The 24,021-nt window shown below is 44.2% G+C and overlaps 1 protein-coding gene across 5 annotated transcripts in view; it reads left to right on the top strand.

Annotated features, from left to right (window-relative positions):
• Positions 1-22,287, top strand: part of larp7 (La ribonucleoprotein 7, transcriptional regulator) — a 55,734-nt gene extending 33,447 nt beyond the window's left edge. For all 5 annotated transcript variants that reach the window (XM_068039746.1, XM_068039707.1, XM_068039717.1 and 2 more), the window contains 4 exons: positions 9,670-9,794; positions 11,482-11,641; positions 20,806-20,897; positions 21,058-22,287. In XM_068039746.1, coding sequence (XP_067895847.1) covers positions 9,670-9,794; positions 11,482-11,641; positions 20,806-20,897; positions 21,058-21,138 — 458 coding nt within the window. In that variant the 3' untranslated portion in view covers positions 21,139-22,287. The remainder of the gene's footprint in view (positions 1-9,669; positions 9,795-11,481; positions 11,642-20,805; positions 20,898-21,057) is intronic.
• The last annotated feature ends 1,734 nt before the right edge of the window (positions 22,288-24,021 follow it).

The raw sequence follows: 24,021 nt of genomic DNA, 5'->3' as shown, positions 1-24,021 counted from the left end.
CAGCCAAGAGCGACGTCTCAATTCATTCCATCTTCGCTGCCTTCGGAGAATACTTGGCATCAGGTGGCAGGACTATATCTCCAACACAGAAGTCCTTGAAGCGGCCAACATCCCCAGCTTATACACACTACTGAGTCAGCGGCGCTTGAGATGGCTTGGCCATGTGAGCCGCATGGAAGATGGCAGGATCCCCAAAGACACATTGTACAGCGAGCTCGCCACTGGTATCAGACCCACCGGCCGTCCATGTCTCCGTTATAAAGACATCTGCAAACGCGACATGAAATCGTGTGACATTGATCACAAGTCGTGGGAGTCAGTTGCCAGCATTTGCCAGAGCTGGCGGGCAGCCATAAAGACAGGGCTAAATTGTGGCGAGTCGAAGAGACTTAGTAGTTGGCAGGAAAAAAGACAGAGGCGCAAGGGGAGAGCCAACTGTGCAACAGCCCCAACAAACAAATTTCTCTGCAGCACCTGTGGAAGAGCCTGTCACTCCAGAATTGGCCTTTATAGCCACTCCAGGCGCTGCTTCACAAACCACTGACCACCTCCAGGCGCGTATCCATTGTCTCTCGAGATAAGGAGGCCCAAAAAAGAACTTCACAGAGGTAAAAATATCCAAATTCAAATGACTGTGGTAGAAGACTCAGGGTGGTGACCAAATGCACTATCAAAGAGCTAGGCTTCGAGGTGTTTGAGAGACAGGAATGACTTAGTAAGACAGAGGGGTTTGCAGAGGCATACCTGAAGGATCTGCAGTCATGGGTGGGGTCACAATGGAAGTCAGAAGAGCAGAGCCTGCTTGCAGGAGCACAGAGATGTATGGAGATGAGCTGAATGTCAACCTCTCCACCCTACTTCAGAGACTTGAGCATATAATTTTGGCTGACAGTTCAATGCAGTACAAAAGGCTATGCTGCACTGACAGCAATGCCGTGTTTCAGGTGGGACGACTGACCAGATCCCTGTATATTCTCTAAGGTGCATGTAAAAGATCCCATGCATTTATTTGTATTAGAGCAGGAGAGTTCATGTGCCCTGGCCAACCATTAATCCCTCAACCAGCATCAATGGATTAACTGGTCATTTATTTCATTGCTGTTTATGATGCCTTGCTGTGTGTACGTTAGCTGCTGTGTTTTCTAACATTACAACAGTGACGACACTTCAAAAATACTTCATTGGCTGTGAAACACTGACATCAGAAAAGGCACTAGGTTAATTCCTTCTTTAAATCTATGCTCAATAACAAAAAACATAATTTTGAACATGGCAGATGATCAGACATGCAGTGCATCATTAATCACACCTTTTGGTTTTGGTAAGTGTCAGTGAACGAATTTGTTTGTGCCACTCAACAACAACACAACTTATATTTATATGGCATCTTTAATGTAATAAAATGTCCCAAGGCACTTCACAGGAGCATTATAAAACAAAGTACTACACCACTCCACAAAAGAAGGTATTGGGCCCAATGACCAAAAGCTTGGTCAAAGGAGTAGGTTTTAAGGAGTGTCTTAAAGGAGGAAAGTGAGGTAGAGAGTTGTGTAGAGTATTCCAGAGCCTGGGGCCTAGGTTTGCTGATTTTACATGTTACTTGCAACATTCTCCAGTGATGGCTCTGGATGGTGTTTGTTGGATACATTGTTTTTACCCTAAAAAGTTAAATGAGCTCTCTTGATGACCTTATGGGTAAAGGCATTGTATCACGTACTACAAAATGTTGGCAGTCGAGAATGTCCTTGAGTAGATTCCTAGTCTGTGATGTGCTAACTGAGCCTCATCACCAGAACTTTCAAACAAGCACCAAGACGTAGCTTGGCTGGTGGTGAGAAGGGCCCTCCCCGTCAGATCCTTCATGCACACCCGAAGTCTCGCCCCCTCCGCACAGTGCCCCCGCGTTGGCTGTGGTGGGGAAGAGACGGTCTCCCACCTCCTCCTGGAATGTGCCTTTGCAAAGCAGGTGTGGAAAGAGATGCAGTGGTTTTTGTCAAGGTTCATCCCAAGCAGCTCTGTAACACAGGAGTCTGTGCTCTACGGGCTGTTCCCAGGGACGCACACCGAGACAAACATCAACTGCTGCTGGAGGACTATCAATTCGGTGAAAGACGCCCTTTGGTCTGCCCGAAACTTGCTGGTCTTCCAGCGCAAAGAGTTGTCCACCACCGAATGTTGCAGACTGGCACATTCCAAGGTCCAGGACTACGTGCTGAGGGACGCACTAAAGCTTGGGGCAGCCGCAGCAAAGGCTCAATGGGGAAAGACCACAGTGTAAGGTTCCCCCACCAAGCTGGACTGAGGGGCTGGAACCATGGGAAGCCCCTCGAACTGTATCGTTAATATTCTCAATTGCTGTAAATGTAAAACTGTAATTGACATGACAATTGTGAAACGGAAGGGTTGGGAAGAAACTCATGACATTATTGAAAGAAACTGATCTCTTTTGCAATGTTTGTATTTTTTCGTGCTGTTTGGAAACTGTTTGGCAATGTAATTTTTACAGAATTTTATGAATAAAGTATATTTTGGAAATAAAAAAAAACTGATCTCCACTGAGGCAGGAGTTGAGGTGCTACACTTGGCCTCTTCTCAAGTTGGGTAGGGAAAGGAAAATCCTGTGTTTGATCACTCTCCAGTGAACCCTATTGGAACTTTGGGTTGCACATCAAGCAAATTAGGATCAGGCTCAGTTGTGATATCCTCCATGGGAAATAGCTTCCTGACAATTGCTAGACTCCTCGAAGAATGGCCACTTGGCCAAAGTACTGACAGTGTTCAGCACCTTTCATATTGTACCTTTACAATAGTCAATGCCTTCAGGAGCAAATTGGGAATTTTTTCATTAGAAAAGAAATCAAGCTTTGCATATGTGTAATCATGATTATTAACCTGAACATTTTTGATTCCTTTTGTGGAAGTGTTGTGTAAATGGAATTTGATTATCCAACAACCAGCAAGTTAGAGGGAAGAAAACGTTCCTTCCTCTCGCTCCCTGCTCAAAGGAAAATACCATTGTTGATCCAATCCCAGTTTGATCTTAACTGATGTCATCCAGTCAAATGTCCACAATACTGTGTTTACATGTGTACTCACTGAGTTTTTGATGGGATTACAATATTAACTGCTTCTTTCATTGAAGGTGTTTTTTATTTAAAATTCAGCTGCTTATCTGCCCCATTGTACTGTTAACTCACCTGCAAAGCTTAACAGAAATAAGCAACATCCCAGTAAAATGTAGAGAACAGTGGCTTTTAATAGTTACATGCTTTTTTATTTTAATTGAAATGCAAAGTTTTGTTTATCTTGCTCAGTAATCTTGCTGCAAATCATGTCTAGAACTTGGAGTACATTGAGAAAGGAATGATAGGAAATCCAAAACCTGCTTAACTAACATAAATTGGAGAAACTAATTTTTTTGGTGGATTAAATTAAATCAGATTAGTTTATCTTTTGAACTCAGACAAGGTTATCTTGATCCAAGCTAAACATGATCACTGGTTCATTTGCATTCTTATCAAATTTTGATGTGTATCAGACAAAACCGTGTGCGGTGTTGTATTGTACACAACAGGAGGTTATTTGCTCGGGTGCTTATGTTAGTCAGAGGCTGGGTATTGGAACACACACATTTATATTCTGTGGTTGGGTTCCAGAAAGGCAAGCACCTCCAAATGATGGAAATACAATGTATTTTTTACAGTTTTTTACCCATAAAGTATATTTTGGAAATTAAAAAAAGGAACTACAATTTCATAGGGTATGATGCGTATTCATGCTGTGGACAGGAGGATGTTGTCAAACAGAAACCTTACATTTTAAAGTGACCACTGCCATTTGTGAGGAGCTCCTAGCATCGTCCGTTCACCTAGAAGTGAAGGCTGAAACCTCTGCTCATCAGTTATTCAACAACCAGAGAGTGATTTGTTTCTTTGGGGGAAATAATTGGGGCTGAGATAGTTCTTTGTGGTAGATTTGCTAACATGATGCCTGAATCACCTAGGTCCGTAGTGTTCCAGGGCACGATTAATGATTGACTACCTGGCATGGCCAAGTAGTGGAATCTGGGGAAAAGGTCCAGTCGTTGGGGGCTGAGATTCTACTGACTTAGCTGCTGTTAGTCCTGCAGGCTAAAGTCCTTCTGCATAGGGTGGTACTAGTTGGACAAGTAATGGGGAACTTCGCAGTGCCTTTCTTTGATTAAATGCCCAATTTTAGCTGATTAAACTCCCATCAGCACCTCTGCACACGGGATTAAAGCCTCTGTGATTGGATAAGTGAGATGCCCATCTATTGACGGAAGAGTACACATACCATATTGGGCAAACAGAAACCCAACAAGTTGATGGAGATTTATCAGTGACTTTAGTTGGAAGCTGTTCAACATGGTGGTAGATATCAGTGAATCAAAAGGAAAAAAATGCTTGGAGCCAGTTTTGAATCAACGTTGGGGCATAATTTTTTTTCATGAAAACAACTTGGGATATTTTGGCAGTGCAGTTCCATTTATTTGTGTGTTAAGATGGAAGGAATTAGGTGAATACTCTCTTTTTCTCAGTGCTGCATTTAGTTGCATTTACGGTAAGAAACAAGGTTGTCCAAATTATTGCATATCTGTCGAAATGGCTGCGAAATTGCCTCATAGAACACCTCAATTTAAAGCTTCAATGACAAACTTGGTAAATCATAGAACCAGTGTCCTCTTGTTCTGGATCCTTCCGCCAATAGGAACAGTTTCGCCCTATCTGCCCTGTCCAGACCCTTCATGATTTTGAGCACCTCTATCAAATCTCCTCTTAATTTTCTCTTCTCCAGGGGGAAACAGCCCCAGCTTCTCCAATCTATCCATGTAACTGAAGTGCCTCATCCCTGGAACCATTGTCATGAATCTTTTCTGCACCCTCTCTAATGCCTTCAGATTTTCCAAAATTGTGGTGCCCAGAACTGGACAAATATGGAAAGTGTTTTTATAGTTAACAACAGATCACATTTATCTTCTCCTCTTCTTCTTTGGCCTCCTTGTCTCGAGACCACCTGGAGGTGGTCAGTGGTTTGTGAAGCAGCGCCTGGAGTGGCTATAAAGGCCAATTCTAGAGTGACAGGCTCTTCCACAGGTGCTGCAGATAAAATTGGTTGTCGGGGCTGTTACACAGTTGGCTCTCCCCTTGCGCTTGTCTTTTTCCTGCCAACTGCTAAGTCTCTTCAACTCGCCACACTTTAGCCCCGCCTTTATGGCTGCCCGCCAGCTCTGGCGATCACTGGCAACTGACTCCCATGACATGCGATCAATGTCACAGGACTTCATGTCGCGTTTGCAGACATCTTTAAAGCGGAGACATGGATGGCCGGTGGGTCTGATACCAGTGACGAGCTCGCTGTACAATGTGTCCTTGGGGATCCTGCCATCTTCCATGCGGCTCACATGGCCAAGCCATCTCAAGCGCCGCTGGCTCAGTAGGGTGTATATGCTGGGGATGTTGGCCGCCTCGAGGACTTCTGTGTTGGAGATACGGTCCTGCCACCTGATGCCAAGTATTCTCCGGAGGCAACGAAGATGGAATGAATTGAGACGTCGCTCTTGGCTGACATACGTTGTCCAGGCCTCGCTGCCATCGAGCAAGGTACTGAGGACACAGGCTTGATACACTCGGACTTTTGTGTTCCGTGTCAATGCGCCATTTTCCCACACTCTCTTGGCCAGTCTGGACATGGCAGTAGAAGCCTTTCCCATGCGCTTGTTGATTTCTGCATCTAGAGACAGGTTACTGGTGATAGTTGAGCCTAGGTAGGTGACCTCTTGAACCACTTCCAGAGCGTGATCGCCAATATTGATGGATGGAGCATTTCTGACGTCCTGCCCCATGATGTTCGTTTTCTTGAGGCTGATGGTTAGGCCAAATTCATTACAGGCAGCTGCAAACCTGTCGATGAGACTCTGCAGGCACTCTTCAGTGTGAGATGTTAAAGCAGCATCGCCAGCAAAGCGGAGTTCCCTGATGAAGACTTTCTGTACTTTGGACTTCGCTCTTAGACGGGCAAGGTTGAACAACCTGCCCCCTGATCTCGTGTGGAGGAAAATTCCTTCTTCAGAGGACTTGAACGCATGTGAAAGCAGCAGGGAGAAGAAAATCCCCAAAAGTGTGGGTGCGGGAACACAGCCTTGTTTCACGCCACTCAGGATAGGAAAGGGCTCTGATGAGGAGCCACCATGTTGAATTGTGCCTTTCATATTGTCATGGAATGAGGTGATGATACTTAGTAGCTTTGGTGGACATCCAATCTTTTCTAGTAGTCTGAAGAGACCACGTCTGCTGATGAGGTCAAAGGCTTTGGTGAGATCAATGAAAGCAATGTAGAGGGGCATCTGTTGTTTGCGGCATTTCTCCTGTATCTGACGAAGGGAGAACAGCATGTCGACGGTCGATCTCTCTGCACGAAAGCCACACTGTGCCTCAAGGTAGATGCGCTCGGCCAGCTTCTGGAGCCTGTTTAGAGCGACTCGAGCAAAGACTTTCCCCACTATGCTAAGCAGGGAGATTCCACGGTAGTTGTTGCAGTCACCGCGGTCACCTTTGTTTTTATAGAGGGTGATGATATTGGCATCGCGCATGTCCTGAGGTACTGCTCCCTCGTCCCAGCACAGGCATAGCAGTTCATGTAGTGCTGAGAGTATAGCAGGCTTGGCACTCTTGATTATTTCAGGGGTAATGCTGTCCTTCCCAGGGGCTTTTCTGCTGGCTAGAGAATCAATGGCATCACTGAGTTCCGATTTTGTTGGCTGTATGTCCAGCTCATCCATGACTGGTAGAGGCTGGGCTGCGTTGAGGGCAGTCTCAGTGACAACATTCTCCCTGGAATACAGTTCTAGGTAGTGCTCCACCCAGCGGTCCATTTGTTGTCCCTGGTGTGCAGCAAGGTTAGACTCAGACCAAAGAAGCTGCATCATTCCAAGCAGAAGGGCCACCTGCGCAAGCAAAATTTCTCACCCACAGCTGTTACAAAAATTTCTAAATTCACTTGTAACAGCCCTTCAAAACACTCCCACAGCGGATGCTAAGACCAAGTGGGCCCACATCAGAGACACCATCTATGAGTCAGCTTTGACCACCTACGGCAAAAGTGCGAATAGAAATGCAGACTGGTTTCAATCTCATAATGAAGAGCTGGAACCTGTCATAGCCGCTAAGCGCATTGCACTGTTGAACTCTAAGAAAGCCCCCAGCGAGTTAACATCTGTAGCACTTAAAGCAGCCAGAAGCACTGCACAGAGAACAGCCAGGCGCTGCACAAACGACTACTGGCAACACCTATGCAGTCATATTCAGCTGGCCTCAGACACCGGAAACATCAGAGGAATGTATGATGGCATTAAGAGAGCCCTTGGGCCAACCATCAAGAAGATCGCCCCCCTCAAATCTAAATCAGGGGACATAATCACTGACCAACACAAACAAGACTACATAGACTGAAAATCACCATCCCCAACAATGCTGCAAGTAGTTTTCTACTGAGCAACCAGAAGCAGCTGTGGAAGAGTACCCACATAAATTCAGATTCTAGTGGTACCAGCTGCCCTTACACATGGCCATGGATAGATATGCTCTCAGCCATTGATGCAGTTTTCTAATACTGGTCTGTATGGACTGTTCCAGATTCTTAACTCAGAGTTAGGCTGCATGATACAGCCACTCTTATGGTTGCCTGATTTTTGCACGAGATGGTCACTGCACACAGCAGCCTTATTTGCCTTGTAGCTTTGCTGCTAAAGTCCAGGGTGCTATCAGCAGTTTGTGCTATTTTGTAAATGCAACATTTAACTAATTTTCTCTACTCATATAAATGTTAATTCCCTATCTTTTTAATCTCTTCCAGTCCCACAATCCTCTGAGATATCTGCACACCTCTAAATCTGGCCTCCTGAGCATCCCCTATTTTAATCTCCACCATGGGTGGTCATGCCTTCAGCTGATAAGTCCCCAAGTTCTGGAATTCCCTCCCTAAACATCTTTGGCTCTGTTTCCTCACTTCCCTTCTTTAAGTCACTCTTTAAACCTACCTATTCATCTGCCCTAATATCACCTTATCTGGCTGGATATCATATTTTGTTCTATAAGGCCCCTTGGGACATTTTACTACATTAAAAGTGCTATATAAATACAAGTTGTTATTAACAACTCATTGTTGAACTTTGGCGCTACAGGCGACTGTTGCCATCTGGTACCTTGTCACTATTCGTGCAGTGATGCTTTGAAGGCTGTCCAATTAGATGGAGGACACAACAGGCAAGCCAAATGCAGACCTCACCTGATGGGTGTACACCCATGTGCACGCACCTGTATTGTGCAGCTGTAGCTCACTTGGTTACACTCTTGCTGCTCAGTTAGCAGGTTGTGGGTTCAATTCCCTGCAGAATCATAAGCACAGAAGTATAGGCTGACATTCCACTGCTGGAGGAGCGCTGCATTGTCAGAGGTGTTGCCTTTTGGATGAGATTTTAAACCGAGGCCCTCTCAGGTGGATGCAAAATATCCCATAGCACTCTTTTTTTCCTTTTTGCACAAATCATTGAAGGTTGCAGGGCAGGTTCAGAAAGTGGTCAATAAAGCATATGGGATCCAGGCTTTATAAATGGGACATAGAATACAAAAACAAGGAAGTTATGATGAACCTGTATAAAACACTTGTTCGGCCTCAGCTGAGTGTTGTGTCCAGTTCTGGGCACCACACTTTCAGAAAGATGTTAAGGCATTAGAGAGGGTGCAGACAAGATTTCTGAGAAAAATACTTCATCCCTGGAACCACAGTTATGTGGATAGGTTGGAGAAGCTGGGCCTGTTCTCCTTGGAGAAGAGGAGATTTGATAGGGGTCTGGACAGAGTAGGGAGAAACTGTTCCCATTGGCGGAAGGATCCCGAACCAGAGGACACCAATTTAAGGTGATTGGCAAAAGAAGCAACCGCGATATGAGGGAAAACATTTTTTACACAGTGAGTGGTTAGGATCTGGAATGCACTGCCTGAGAGTGTGATGGAGGCAGATTCAATCGAGGCCTTCAAAAGAGAATTGGATAATTATCTGAAGAGAAAAAATTTGCAGGGCTACGGGGAAAAGGCAGGAAAGTGGGACCAGGTGAGTTGCTCTTGCAGAGAGCCAGCATGGATACAACACAATGAGTGGCCTCTTGCTGTGCTGTAAACATTCTATGATATGATTCTGAAGAATTTCAAGATGGGGCTCTGGAGCAGGGTATCTGGCTGTTCTCTCTCTTTACCCCCCCCCCCCAAACAAAATTCTGGGCACTAGTGCCAATTGTAGTGCCAACACCATTGCTGACATGAAATCAAGTAACTTGGCACAGACAGGATCAAACCTTGGAGCCCCTGGGCTGTGTGCCTCTGCTACTCACTGGACAAATTCTTTGAGAATCAGAGGGGCATTCACGATTAATCTTAAAAGTTTTTGGAATTTACATTCTCTAAGGGGAATCAACTGGAAGATGTAAGTCAATTAGCATGCAAATAGTTTTTGAAAAACAAAAGGCTTTGAAATTGTGCTTGGGCTGTGGAGAAGGGGATTGAATGCTAGATTTCTTTGAATGAATGTGTTAGTGTAAAATATCTTGAATTTCAAAGCTATTGATGCAGACTGTATTGTTCTCTTCTACTAAAGCAAAGGTTAACGATGAAGGAACCCAGCCCTCTGTGAAGGTTAACACCCTGGGGCCTCAGTTTGTGAGTGGAGTCATTGTGAAGATCACCAGTGCTGAACCCCTGCTGGGCAGGAAACGGATCAAGGTAAATGTGTGCCCTCGAGCTAGGCTTTTTTTTAAACCAGTTCTCGAGGCAGTCGATCATCCTGTAATATTTTGTAAATGCTGTTTGTGTAGATAGAGTCGTTTACTTGGTATTTAACCTTTTTGCTGGCTAAATGGATATTGCAAGATTAGGAGTTGGTGAAGGTTTCAGAAATATTCTTAATTTTCATTACATAAAAGTATACTCAAAAAAAACCCTCGGCCCCCACCTCCAAGCTTGATATTTACAAAATGCCTTTCCATTTATATTTTTTCCCTCTAGATCAATGATTTCAAAAGGAAATTGGATGGGCACTTGAGGGAAATAACTTTGCAGAGCTACAGGGATAGAGCAGGGGAATTGGCCTTCCTTGCTTTTGCAGAGAGCCAGCATGGACTCGATGGGCCAACTACCCTCCCTCTGTGCTATTATAACTCTATGACTCTTTTTTTTAAAAAAAGTCTGAATGAGAACTTTGTTAATTAGGCTGGCAATCAAAAAAGTAATTACGTGTCGTAAAGGCTACGTGGCCGTTTAGCTCAACCTTTATTTAGAAACCTATAGCTTATTCCTCCCTCTATCCATCACAGAATAATTCCAAATTTTTTGCCACAAATCCAACAAACTGTTTATTTTTTATTTTAAAAAAGTCTTTAAGCTCCATTTCCTATCCTAACTACTCTGGATAAATACAATGTCTATCTTAGTACTGAGCTGTGTAGACCATGAAGGTTCTAGGTTTGATCCCAGCTCTCTGCTGAGTTGGTCAATCTTGGCAATGGCACTAGTGCCATTAAAACAAGCTTGGAAAATTTGTAAGGGTTCCCATTCCTGATCACTATCTAATGACCTGTACTGAAAGTTCACATGTATAAATGCTAGGTGAGGAGAAAATTGGGCTGAGATGTGATGTTTTCTGCAGTTGGATAGTCTGCCAGTCCCTTGCAAGGTTTACATGTGATAAACAGCTGCTTGGGACACAACTGTGCATAGATCAGAAAGTAAATGTTTGTTGATCTCAGCCAGGCAGTAAGGAGGATACTGCAGTTGACCTCAAGGTCTCTGGGATAGCGAGGTAAGATCAGGTGGGGTTCTTGCTGCTGGGTATCATACAACCCCACCCCCCCCCCCCCACCACCCCCTTAATTGAACATAGGAACATCAGGATGAAGCTCCTCTATGACGGCCTGATGATAATTTAGCCCACTGATATACAAGAAAGGATCACTTGGGTGGCATACCAGAAGTCTACCACAGTAACTTCCCCAATGACTCATTAGGCATGTACTGATCCTGGTGACAGTACAAACCAGGAAAGTTGCCTGGCTGGTTTCTAGTTTGTGCTGGGTTGGCTAATATCAACTGGGCAGCAGTAGCTGTGTGACAACAGGACTCTGAGCCAGTGGCTTCAGGAGGGGAAAGGCTCTTTTTTAGGAGATCAGAAATGACTTCTGTATAACCTGCCAATATTAACTGGCTGGGCTCGCATTTGAAAAATGATCACTTGGGTGAGAGACCCCAGCAATAACGTATGCTTTCTGAAGAAAGGAGAAAGTTGAAAGGGGGCAGGAGTGAGACAGGGAAAATATGTCACTACCACATTCCGCAGGTAATAGGTTAATGGTTGGAATGAGAATTTTTTTTTTTTGCTCCTTTCCAATAAACTGTGTTTACTTTTTGTGTGAAGGATGCTTTGACGGAGACATCTGAGGTTTTGTACGTGGATCTGCTTGAAGGAGATACAGAGGGACACGCTCGGTTTAAATCCCCTGCAGATGCCCAAACTGTGATGAGAGTACAACGAGAGTTACAGAGCAAATACAACTGGAAACTTGAGCTTCTGTCAGGTCAGCTTTAATAAATTTTCAAAATCTAGTTTCTTGTGCAAATATTTAACTCCATGCAAGAAAATACCTTTAAGCCTATTTATTGTCAGAAGTTGGGAGTTACTCTCAAACACCCTACACTGTATTAAATTATAATCTAGGCTTTTTAGAAGAATTTCTAAGATTAGTATAGGATATAGTATATGAAAAATATATAATAATGAAGCAGTGAACTGTCTGCTGTGGAGAAACATGGAGGGTGGGTGATAAGGGTGGCACAGTGGCGCAGTGGTTAGCACTGCAGCCTCACAGCTCCAGGGACCCGGGTTCGATTCCGGGTACTGCCTGTGTGGAGTTTGCAAGTTCTCCCTGTGTCTGCGTGGGTTTTCTCCGGGTGCTCCGGTTTCCTCCCACAAGCCAAAAGACTTGCAGGTTGATAGGTAAATTGGCCATTATAAATTGTCACTAGTATAGGTAGGTGGTAGGGAAATATAGGGACAGGTGGGGATGTTTGGTAGGAATATGGGATTAGTGTAGGATTAGTATAAATGGGTGGTTGATGTTCGGCACAGACTCGGTGGGCCGAAGGGCCTGTTTCAGTGCTGTATCTCTAATCTAATCTAATCTAAAAGGAGGATGCTGAAGGAAGTGGTTTAAACTCCAACAATATTGAGGTGTTTATCTCAACTGACTGCTATAGGATGGTGCTGAATGGAGGCTATGCATTTCTCCAGTTATGCACAGGGATGTATGCTGTTGGAGGGAGAATTGTCCTGTGATTTTTAGCACTCATCTCAAACTAGCTAGGAGGCAGCAACCACTCAGCCTGACCTATCGGGCGCATGTGCTGTATTGGTAGAAAAGTAGCGGCATTTGTAAACATCACAAAAACAACCATCAACAAATGTTTTTGATAAGTCCTTGCTGCACCCGGACTTCTGTCCATTTAGTTGTAGATAATTTTGTTAAAGGATTTCTGCATTGGTTATTTTAATGCACTTTTGCACCACAATCTTAAGTATTACATCGTACCTTGATGCAAGACAGGAGAAAGTAGTAAGTTTAGTGTTGAGCATTTCTTGTAATAATTACTGTCATGTGGACCATTGTTTTTGTTCCCTGCTCCAAACTCATCTCGAAGGACCTGACTGCCTTTGTCAGCTCATCCAGAGTTAGCGGTTTGTCCAGACTGTCTCACATGCTGTCATCTAAGACCTCCGTGATTGATGACAGAAAGGACTGGGAGGCCCAGCATAAAAGGATTTGCTAATCCTTCATATGTCAGACTGCGAAGTCGTTACCGAGCCATCCACTTCCTTCAGGCTGCTGATCACAGAGCTCTCTCTGTGTACGTTTTTGAAGAAGAAAGGCGAGCACATCTCATCCTGCTCAATGGAGCAGACTCTGGACCAGAAGATGATCTTGGAGGCCTCTGTGGTAAAGAGCGAAGCCTGCTGGCTCTTCACCTCTTGGAGATCTTCCTAGACCTCGACCCCCATCGATTGCAGCCGGAGCAGATTTTGCATTCTTTTTTGGAGTTGGGACACTTCCCTCTGTCTCTCTCTTGCCCTCTGAACACCTTTGAGGATGAAGAACCTCTTGATGTTTGCCTTGATCACTTCGCACCGGAGACTCAGAGGGGTTTCACGGTCCTCCAACCTTTGTAATCCCTTTTGATTTTCTCAATGTTCTCTGGGGTTAGCAGTGTAACATTCAGATTCCATGGCCCCCTGCCAACCCACTGGTCGTGCTGTAAGTGTCAGTCGGCCGGTAGGAGGCAGTGGTCAGAGAAGAACACTGGCTTGATGTCGGTGGTTCTGACTGTGTAAGCACAGGACACAAACAGGAAATCCATTCTGGAACGGGCAGACGCGTCTGGTCTTGACCAGGTGTATCTATGCTGTGCTCCATCTGCAGGTTTGCTAAAGACGTCATGCAGCTTGGTATATTTTACTGTTTCCATTAGGAATCTGGACATAGTGTCCAGTTTGCTGTCATCTCTGCCGGATCGTCCAGCTGCATCAATGATGCAGTGGGAGCTGCTGGAGGGCGGTCAGTTGCTCTCTGCATTGAACCGGGGCGTACACGTTGATTAACCAGAGCGGAGCATTGTTGTACATTACATCCGCTACGAGGAGACGACCGCCCACCACCTCCTTAACTTTAGAGATGAAGTTGCCTCCCCACAGCAGAATACTCTGGCCGGAGGAACGGGAATCATTTCCCCCGGACCAGATCAATGGCCCGTGGGACCAACATCGCAACCATTGCCTGTAAGTGCTGAGGTGTGGGATTCCATACTCCTGCGGAAACAGCAGGTTGGCTTTGACCTTGGCGAGGTAGACCAAGACGAAACACATCGCGTAGTGGATTTAACGCTATGCACGTTAATCAAAGCAATCTTTATACCCATTTTAAATTTGGATGTTGCTTACCACACCAGGTGTCCATGCCAGTCCCAGACCTTGGGTATATTCCTGCATTCCCATAGTGTACACAAGCTGTTTCACTTTCGTTGGGCTCAAAAACCCCTCCTGATTATTCATGAGGGTTTTGTTCCGCTGGGATGACATCGGGGAGGTCTTGTAGGCAGCAAGGCTTGGGTTGCCTTTTCTGGTGGTGGTATCTTTCCCTTCTGTCACTCCTCGAAGACATCACTGCTCCCGGTTTCCCAGAGCTGGAGTGCGCCAGATGCTTTGCTGCTCTCGGTCTCCCGGAGCTGGGGTGCGCTGGGCATCTCGCTGGTTTTGGCGCTTTGGGGCGGACGTGCTGGGTCAATCATGGCTTCCAGTGCCCTGGAGCTGGGGACCTTGCTGTTCCAGTTCCTTTGAGTTCTGCTTCTTTTGCAGGTGCTGTTCTGGCTCTTCCTCATCCAGTGAGGAGGAGCTGCTGTAGTCTGTCTCAGGCAGTAGCCTCCTCTTGCCACTGGTTTGGGTGGTGACCGCTTCCTTTTTTTGGAGGCTTCTTCTTTGTAATTTTCCTTTTTACCACTTGCCACTGACCAGTTTGTCCATCTGCTGCCTCCTCCATCATTGATTCTGTCTACAGAGAAGGAATTTCCAGGCACGGGGTAGGTGTTGATTCGCTGGGTGCACCTGCCTCCCCTTTCTCCTCCTTCCCAGGTAGACTTTCCTCGCTGCGGGGAGGATTGTTTGTCTCTTCCCAGCACTAGACATGTTCACTGTTCCTTCTCCCAGCCTTTCCTTGGACCTTGCCGCCTGTGCATAACTGAGGCAGCATTTGGGGCAGGTTTTGTAGAGGTGGCCTGCCCCACCGCTAAGCTAGCAGCACTTGTTCTGTTTACGGTTCTTGGTCTGATGACCTTCCTTCTTGCAGTTCTTGCAGACGACTGTGCTGCAGTTGGCTGCCATATGACCAGATTTGCCACAGGTTCGACAAACTGTGGGCTTTTTTTTTTATTTCCAAAATATACTTTATTCATAAAAATCTGTAAAACAAAAATACATTACCAAACAGTTTCAAACAGCACCAAGTCAAAAAATACAAACAGTGCAAAGGAGGACAAACTCTGGGCTGCCCCGCATAAACCGAGAAGCCTCAACTTCTCCCGATAGTAAAGTTGGATGGATGATGGCTCCGTTGGCATCAACCTTCAAGGTCACCTTGACCTGGTCCAAATCTGAAAGGGTCCTTGACATCACTGCTGCTGCCGGCCACCTCGACGTACCTGGCAAGGAAGGTGAGTACATCCACGACAGGAACATGGGGGTCGTAGAGGTGGATTGTCACCACCCAGTCAAGTTGCAATGGCAGTGTGAAGAGTGGCTCCACTGTTAGGATCGACAGCGGCACCTGGTTTCCCTTCTCCTTGAACACCTTCAGGAACTTGATGCATCCCGCCACATTCGTGAACATCATGTCGAAATATCCACTGCTGGGGAAGTCCTGCAGGGAGAAGATGTCTGCAACTTGGAATCCACAGCAAGACCGGTATTTATCCCCCATCCCAAATTGCCCTTGAGAATGAGGTGGTGAGCCACCTTCTTGAACCACTGCAGTCCATTTGGTGAAGGTGCTCTCATGGTGCTGTTTGGTAGGGAGTTCCAGGATTTTCACCCTGCTTTAACTTTTAGACATCTTTCCAGTACTGCTTCTTTTACTGCCAGTGATTATGTAGAGGACAGAAAAGATCAGAAAGCTCAACTAATACCTGCATTGGGCAGGTTATTTTATGAGGAAAGATTGGACAGGCTAGGCTTTTATCCACTGGAACTTGGAAGAGTAAGAGGCGTCTTGATTGAAACATATAAGATCCTGAGGGGTCTTGACAGGGTGGATGTGGAAAGGACATTTCCCCTTGTGGGAGAATCTAGAACTAGGGGTGATTGTTTAAAAATAAGGGGTCGCCCATTTAAGACAGAAATGAGGAGAAATTTTTTCTCTAAGGGTCATGAGTCTTTAGAACTCTTCCTCATCTCATTTCTTGCTGAACTGAACCTTCCTTCAACCCTCTTCTTAATTCCTGGCAAAAATAAACAAATCATAGCCAATTCAGGAAATCTGTTTCAAAGATTCCTCTCTGACCTCTCGAAGGCAATCAGGCAAACTCCAGAATCCCCCAAATAGATTGAATATTAACATGGAATCTTCTTCTTTCTGAGATCATCATGTGGTTTTTATGTCTTAGCACATTCTTAAAGAACTACAAGGAAGCTGTCTTCACTACCACTTCCATATTGCTGTTTCATAGATCACCCACATAAGGAAATTAAACTTCCTCACATCCAGCCTGGCTCCCTGCTTGTAATTCTTCCAGCCTCATCACCTCAAACAATCTTATCTGCTTGAAGGTTATTGATGCCCTTAATAATTTTCAATATTTGAATCTTCTTCTTCTTTGGCCTCCTTGTCTCAACAGACAATGGGTAAGCGCCTGCAGGTGGTCAGTGGTTTGTGAAGCAGCGCCTGGAGTGGCTATAAAGTCTTTAAAGCGGAGACATGGACGGCCGGTGGGTTGGATACTTGAATATTAGAATCAGATCCTATCTAAGTCAGCATCTCTCCAGTGAATCCAAACTCGAGGAACATAATCTATTTCCATAGCTCAAAACACTCGGGTCGGGGATCATCCTTGTGCTCTTTTCTGTACGTTCTTTTGAGGTGGAAGGACCAAAATAATATACAATAGTTGCACTAAACATAGAAATCAACACTTCGCAAAGTTGCTAAAGATGTGTTAACAAATGGCCATGTTGTAAAACACTATAAATAAAACTTAAAATGTTCACTGCAGTGAAGCAGCTGCTTAAGGCAGTCAGTAGTCACCCCTGGTCTATACTGAGTTAGTTGATCTCAGCCAAGTCATGGCCACTACAAATAGCTCCAGTACCCAACAACAACTTATATTTATATAGCACCTTTAATGTAATAAAATGCCTCAAGCTGCTTCACAGGGGTATTATGAAACAAAAAATGACACTGAACCACATAAAGAGATATTAGGTCAGATGACCAAAAGCTTGGTCATAGAGGTAGGATTTAAGGAGGAAAATGAGGTAGAGAGGTGGAGGGAGGGTATTCCAAAACTTTGAGCCAAGGCAACTGAAGACGCAGCCACCAATGGTGTAGTGATGAAAATCACATGCTCAAGAGGCCAGTATTAGAGGAGCACAGATATCTGAAGGTTGTAAGGCTGGAGGAGATTATCGAGATGGGGAGGAGTGAACCATGGAAGGATTTGAAAACTAGGGTGAGAATTTTAAAATCAGGACATTGCTTGACTGGGAGCTATCGTAGGTCAGCGAGCACAGGGGTAATGGCGGAACTGGACTTGGTGCAAGTTAAGACACAGGCAGCAGAGTTTAGATGACTTCAAGTTTATGGAGGGTAGATTGTGGGAGACCAGCCAGAAGTGCATTGGAATAGTCAAGTTTAGAGTTAACTAAGGCAAGAATGAGGGTTTTAGCAGCAGATGAGCTGAGCCGGGCAAAGTCAGATGATATTGTGGAAGGGGAAAGAGGCAATCTTCATGATGGAGCTCGGAAGCTCATCTCAAGGTCAAATGTGACACCAAGGTGGTGAACAGACTGGCTTAATCTTAGACTGTTGCCAGGCAGAGGGATGGAGTCAGGAGCGATGGAAAGAAATTTGGAGTGGGAAATGAAAACAGTGGCATCAGTCCTCCTATTATTTAATTTGGAGGAAATTTCTGCTCATTTCTGGTTGGCAAGATGTAACGAGTGGTGTGCCACAGGGATTAGTGCTGGGCCTCAACTTTTTACAATTTATATAAATGACTTGGATGAAGGGACCGAAGGTATGATTGCTAAATTTACTGATAACACAAAGATAGGTAGGAAAGTAAGTTGTGAAGAGGACATAAGGAGGCTACAAAGGGTTATAGATAGGTTAAGTGAATGGGCAAAGATCTGGCAAATGGAGTATAATGTGGGAAAATGTGAAATTGTCCATTTTGGCAGGAAGAATAAAAAAGAAGCATATTATTTAAATGGTGAGAAATAGCAGAGCTCTGAGATGCAGAGGGATCTGGATGTCCTAGGTGCATGAATCGCAAAGGGTTAGTATGCAGGTTCAGCAAGTAATTAGGAAAGTTAATAGAATGTTATCATTTATTGCGAGGGGAATTGAATACAATAGTAAGGAGGCTATGCTTCAGTTATACAAGGCATTGGGTGAGACCACATCTGGAGTACTGTGTACAGTATTGGTCTCCTTATTTAAGGAAGGATGTAAATGCGTTGGAAGCAGTTCAGAGAAGGTTAACTCGACTAATATCTGGTATGGGTGGTTGTCTTATGAGGAAAGGTTGGACCCACTATTTAAAAAGGGAGGTGGAAAGAAAGCAGGGAGTTGTAGACCAGTCAGCCTGATGTCAGTAGTGGGGAAAATTCTAGAGTCCATTATCAAAGATTTTATAGCAGAGCACTTAGAAAACAGTGGTAGAATCGGGCAGAGTCAGCATGGATTTACGTAAGGGAAATCACACTTGACAAATCTACTAGAATTCTTCAAGGATGTAACTAGTAGAGTTGATGAGGGGGAGCCAGTGGATGTGGTTTATTTGGACTTTCAGAAGGCTTTCGACAAAGCCCCACATAAGAGATTAGCATGTAAAATTAAAGCGCATGGGATTGGGGGTAGTGTATTGCGATGAATAGAAAATTGGTTGGCGGACAGGGAACAAAGAGTAGGGATAAATGGGTCTTTTTCCGAATGGCAGGCAGTGACTAGTGGGGTACCGCAGGGATCAGTCCTAGGACCCCAGCTATTCACAGTATACATTCATGATTTAGATGAGAGAACTAAATGTAATACCTCCAAATTTACAGATGATACAAAACTGGGTGGGAGGGTGAGTTGTGAGGAGGATGCAGAGAGGCTTCAGGGTGATTTGAACAAGTTGAGTGAGTGGGCTAATGCACGGCAGATACAGTATAATGTGAATAAATGTGAGGTCATCCACTTTGGTAGCAAAAGCAGGAAGGCAGATTATTATCTGAACGGCTATAAACTGAGAGAGGGGAATATGCAGCGAGACCTGGGTGTTCTCGTACACCAGTCGCTGAAGGTAAGCATGCAGGTGCAACAGGCGGTAAAAAAGGCAAATGGTATGTTGGCCTTCATAGCGAGAGGATTCGAGTACAGGAGCAGGGATGTCTTGCTGCAATTATACAAGGCCTTGGTGAGGCCACATCTGGAATATTGTGTGTAGTTTTGGTCTCCTTATCTGAGAAAGGACGTTCTTGCTATAGAGGGAGTGCAGCAAAGGTTTACCAGACTGATTCCTGGGATGCAGGACTGACGTACGAGGAGAGATTGAGTCATTTAGGATTATATTCGCTGGAGTTCAGAAGAGTGAGGGGGGAATCTCATAGAAACCTATAAAATTCTAACAGGACTTGACAGGGTGGATGCAGGAAGGATGTTCCCGATGGTGGGGGAGGCCAGAACCTGGGGTCATAGTCTAAGGATACGGGGTAAACCTTTCAGGACTGAGATGAGGAGAAATTTCTTCACCCCGAGAGTGGTGAGCCTCTGAAATTCGCTACCACAGAAAGCAGTTGAGGCCAAAACATTGTATGTTTTCAAGAAGGAAATAGATATAGCTCTTGGGTCGAAAGGGATCAAAGGGTATGGGGCAAAAGCGGGAACTGTCTACTGAGTTGGATGATCAGCCATGATCATAATGAATGGCGGAGCAGGCTCGAACGGCTGAATGGCCTACTGCACCTATTTTCTATGTTTCTATGGACAGGCTCGACTTGTATCCGCTGGAGTTTAGGAGTGTAAGTGGCGACTTGATTGAAACATAGAAGAGCCTGAGGGGGCTTCACAGGTTGGATGTGGAAAGGACATTTTTCCATGTGGGAAAATCTAGATCTAGGGGTCACTGTTTAAAAATAAGGGGTTGCCCATTTAAGACAAATGAGAAATTTTTTCTCTGAGGATCGTGCGTCTTTGGAACTCTTCCTCTTAAATATTTTTAAGGCGGGGTAGATAGATTCTTGTTGAGCAAGGGGGTGAAAGGTTATCGAGGGTAGGCGGGAATGTGGAGTCGAGATTACAATTAGATCAGCCATGATCTTATTGAATGGTGAGACAGGCTTGAGGGACCAAGTGGCCTACTCCTGCTCCTAATTTGTATGTTCGTTTGTATGCTCGTATCCAGTACTGGATGTCAGTTAAGCAGTCTGATAGTTTAGCAACAGTAGAGGAGTTGAGGGAGGTGATGGTGAGATACAGCTGGGTGTTGTCAGCGTACATGTGAAAACTAACACTGCTTTTGGATGCTTTTGAGTGGAAATTGAGTCATGGTTCCATCACCTGGTTATCGTAACCCCTAATTGGAGTAAGAATGACTGTGTAAATAGACCAATGACCATTGGTTGAGGACCGGATAAGGAGAAGCTTTAATTTCATTCAGTTGTCACCTGCTAGGGTTGCTATCCAGGGCCACACACGAATAATGACTATTTGGGAAGCTGCTCAGTAAAGGCTAACATCTTCGACTGGAAGAAAGGTGGAAAATTGACCAACAATTGAAAGAATTACATTCTAATATCAAAAGAAAAAGTGCTGGAAACACTCAGCAGGTCAGGTAGCATCTGTGCAGAGAGAAAGTGAGTTAACATTTCAGGTTGATGACCTTTCATTAAAACTGGATTCTGATATGGTTCTTACATTTGTTTTCATTCTCTCAAAAGGTGACAGTGAACAACGCTATTGGCAGAAGATTTTAGTGGATAGACAAGCAAAACTAAACCGCCCACGGGACAAACAGCGTGGCATGGAGAAGGTAGTTTACAAAAATATAGTCCATTTGAGTATATTAAGTGCATTCGAAAGAAAAATGGTCAACTCCATGATTGTAACATTTTGTTTTAAGTCAAATATTTTCCCGCTAACATTTGGACTGAGAAAAAGAAATAAGCTCTGAAAACCTCTTTGTGTTGCAGTTGATTGTCAAGGCTGAAAAAATAATTGTGACCAAGACCCACAAAGCTGGCAAGCACATACATTTCTCTGATGACGACTGAAGATGGTCATACCTCGTAGTATATTCTTACCGTTTCTGGATTTTTTTTCTACTTTAAAGAATTTTAACAGTTTTGTGCTGAATATAGATACTGTTTGCAATAGCCAGAAGGACGTTCATAATCACCCTTTAAGAAATACAGTGATGTGTTTGACTTTCTGTGCTTTCTATGAATTGTGTAAATTCGGCTCTACAGTACATTCTCATTATTGGTTTGGTGTAATGATTTCAAATGATTCTCTTAAAGCTGCTTGGATGCATTGAAATAGCAGGTGTAGTTGGACAGTCATTTTTAGATGTATGATTTTAAAAATAGTCCCAGAATTTTGCTTTGTGAAACTGCGTTTAAAATAGTCACTTGGCAAATTTTTATTCATGTACAGAAACAATTTTCAAAATTGCCTTTTTGTATTTTGTCAAATCTACATGAATATTTATGTGGTTTGTGAATATGGGCAATTGAGCCTGTCCTTGCTAGATATGAAAATTCCAACAAAATAGAAGGCAGAGATGATATTTTTTCATATTAATAGGCAGGTTCTATAAGGTAACAGTTGGGTCCTAGGTTTGATTTCCCAGTCTGAGTTACATGAGCTCAGTTGGGGCAATACTGTTACCCTAAGTATTTCGGATGAGAAAAATCATCCAAACTTCCTGCTCTTGATCGCAGTGTGTTAGCTTCTGTTGCAAAGCGTACATGTGTAATCGTGAAGTGAGAACAGTAGTGGGCTCCACAGTGATCTCCTCCACGGTCAGTAGCCCACACGGCTTGCACATGGAAAATGTTCACATGATCAAGATACTGGAGGCCCCTGGAGCTGCACCCAAGCAAGCTGCCCCTATAGGTGGGGGAGAAAAATAGCCAATTTTGTGCTGGTATTCCCAATTCTGTAAATTCCCCACACTGTTAAGAATATCTCTCTCAGATCTCAGAGATACCATTGTAATGGTGGTTAGCACTAATGCCAGAGTAAGATTTTAATCTCCACACATTTTCAGGCACATCAGTTGTCCTTGGAGTCATTTCCTATTTGTGCTTTGTTTAATGTTGAAACAGATACCCAAGTTTGAATGTGGTTCCATTTGATTTTCGTTCCCAAAATTACTGCTTTTACTCTGCAGATGAAAGAATAAAATTGAGTGAGCTTTTGAGGCAGTTGTGCTTTTTGGCCATTTGCAAGCTGGGCAGTTCCTTCTACCATTGCAGTTTAACTAGCCAGTTACTTGCACATACACTGTTGTTCAGTGTTGTTTTGGCTGCCGTGGAAATTATCCAATATAAATGTTTTTTACAGTACCTAGCATCTGAGCTAAGATTGCTTCCTAAAGTGGTTCTTGAATATAAACATGACCTGTCTTTTGAGGTAATTTCTCACCCTCCTTTTCCTGAAGTCAATTTCTCTTTCCCAAAAATATACTTTATTCATAACAATTTGCAAAAAATACATTTCAAAACAGTTCGAATTTCACATTTCAGAAAGTACAATAGAAATCAGATCTCTTCGATACAGAAACATGAAGTGCCTCACAATTCTTGCCGATCCATTTTAAATGCAATGTACATTGGCATTCCTAAAGTCAATTGACTGACTGTTAGTCGGGGTACAGATCTGTGAGTCCTTGTCATTCTGGAGTACTTCCTATTTATGTAAGCCTGGTGTTGACGGCTTATTCAATTGCAATTGGGAGTGGAGGGGGAAAAGCTCATAGCTCAGTCTAATATTGTCTTAAGCCAACTGGACTTCTTGCAGAATTGCTGGATAGTGATCAGGTTTAGGAATTACTTCTTTCTCATCCTTTGTAGCATCCTATCACTTCTTTGATTGAAATCAGTTATATAACACAGGCCAGGGTTTGTACCTCAAACCTTCCTGATCTGGATGGCTCAGCTCACTTTGTTAACCAACTGAGCTTTTTGTAGGGGAGGAAGAGGGACAGAGGCTGCATGTCCCTCTGCTACAGGAGTAGCCAGAAGCTGCATCTCCCCATTTTTATGAGCATTCACCCTGTCTGTAGTGACCAGCAATGTAACATCTGCAGTACTGTCTCCTTCCCCTGACATTAAACAAAGTGTGGTACAAAAACAAGAAATGCTGGATTCACTCAGCAGGTCTGGCAGCATCTGTGGAAAGAGAAGCAGAGTTAACGTTTCGGGTCAGTGACCCTTCTTCCGAAGAAGGGTCACTGACCCGAAACGTTAACTCTGCTTCTCTTTCCACAGATGCTGCCAGACCTGCTGAGTGAATCCAGCATTTCTTGTTTTTGTTTCAGATTTCCAGCATCCGCAGTATTTTGCTTTTATTATAAACAAAGTGTGGTTATTATTTCTAGAAAAACTACATGCATCACTCTTTTTCGGTGTTGATGCTGGTCCTCTGAAACCCACCCGAAAATGTAAGCGGGGTGATCTCCTTAAGGGCCAGCAGCCTCAGGATACTATGAAAATAGGCTCACTGGATATAAATGTGATAGAAAGGGAAGCAGCAGGGGAAGTTGCCTAAGGCTACTTGGGGTGTTTTGGTATGAATATTTTGAGAGGATGGTACATGCTCTTCCCTGTAGGTTTTTAATATGCAAAACTTGTCTCTGCATGGGGTGGAGACTTCTACTATGCAGGATTGACTCTCAGCATGTGGCCGACCTTTGCTTGATGAATGAGGACCACTAGCACTTCATTGACCATTCTACTTTCAGAGGATACTTAATTGTGAAGTGTTTTGGAATGTCATTCTTTGCAGTTCCACAGGCAACTGGTCAATGGATTATTCACAGCTAACAGCTACTTCCTTTTTCACACCTCCCACATCAAATTCCAGATTCAGACTTTGTGTGAAACTACTTCTGAAGTCAAAATACAAAATGTAGGAAAATATACTGTGAATAA

Source organism: Heterodontus francisci, chromosome 1, assembly GCF_036365525.1.
Source record: "Heterodontus francisci isolate sHetFra1 chromosome 1, sHetFra1.hap1, whole genome shotgun sequence".
NCBI classification, from domain to species: Eukaryota; Metazoa; Chordata; class Chondrichthyes; order Heterodontiformes; family Heterodontidae; genus Heterodontus; species Heterodontus francisci.
Note: the sequence above shows the minus strand (reverse complement) of the source record. Positions and strands in the feature narration are given on the sequence as shown.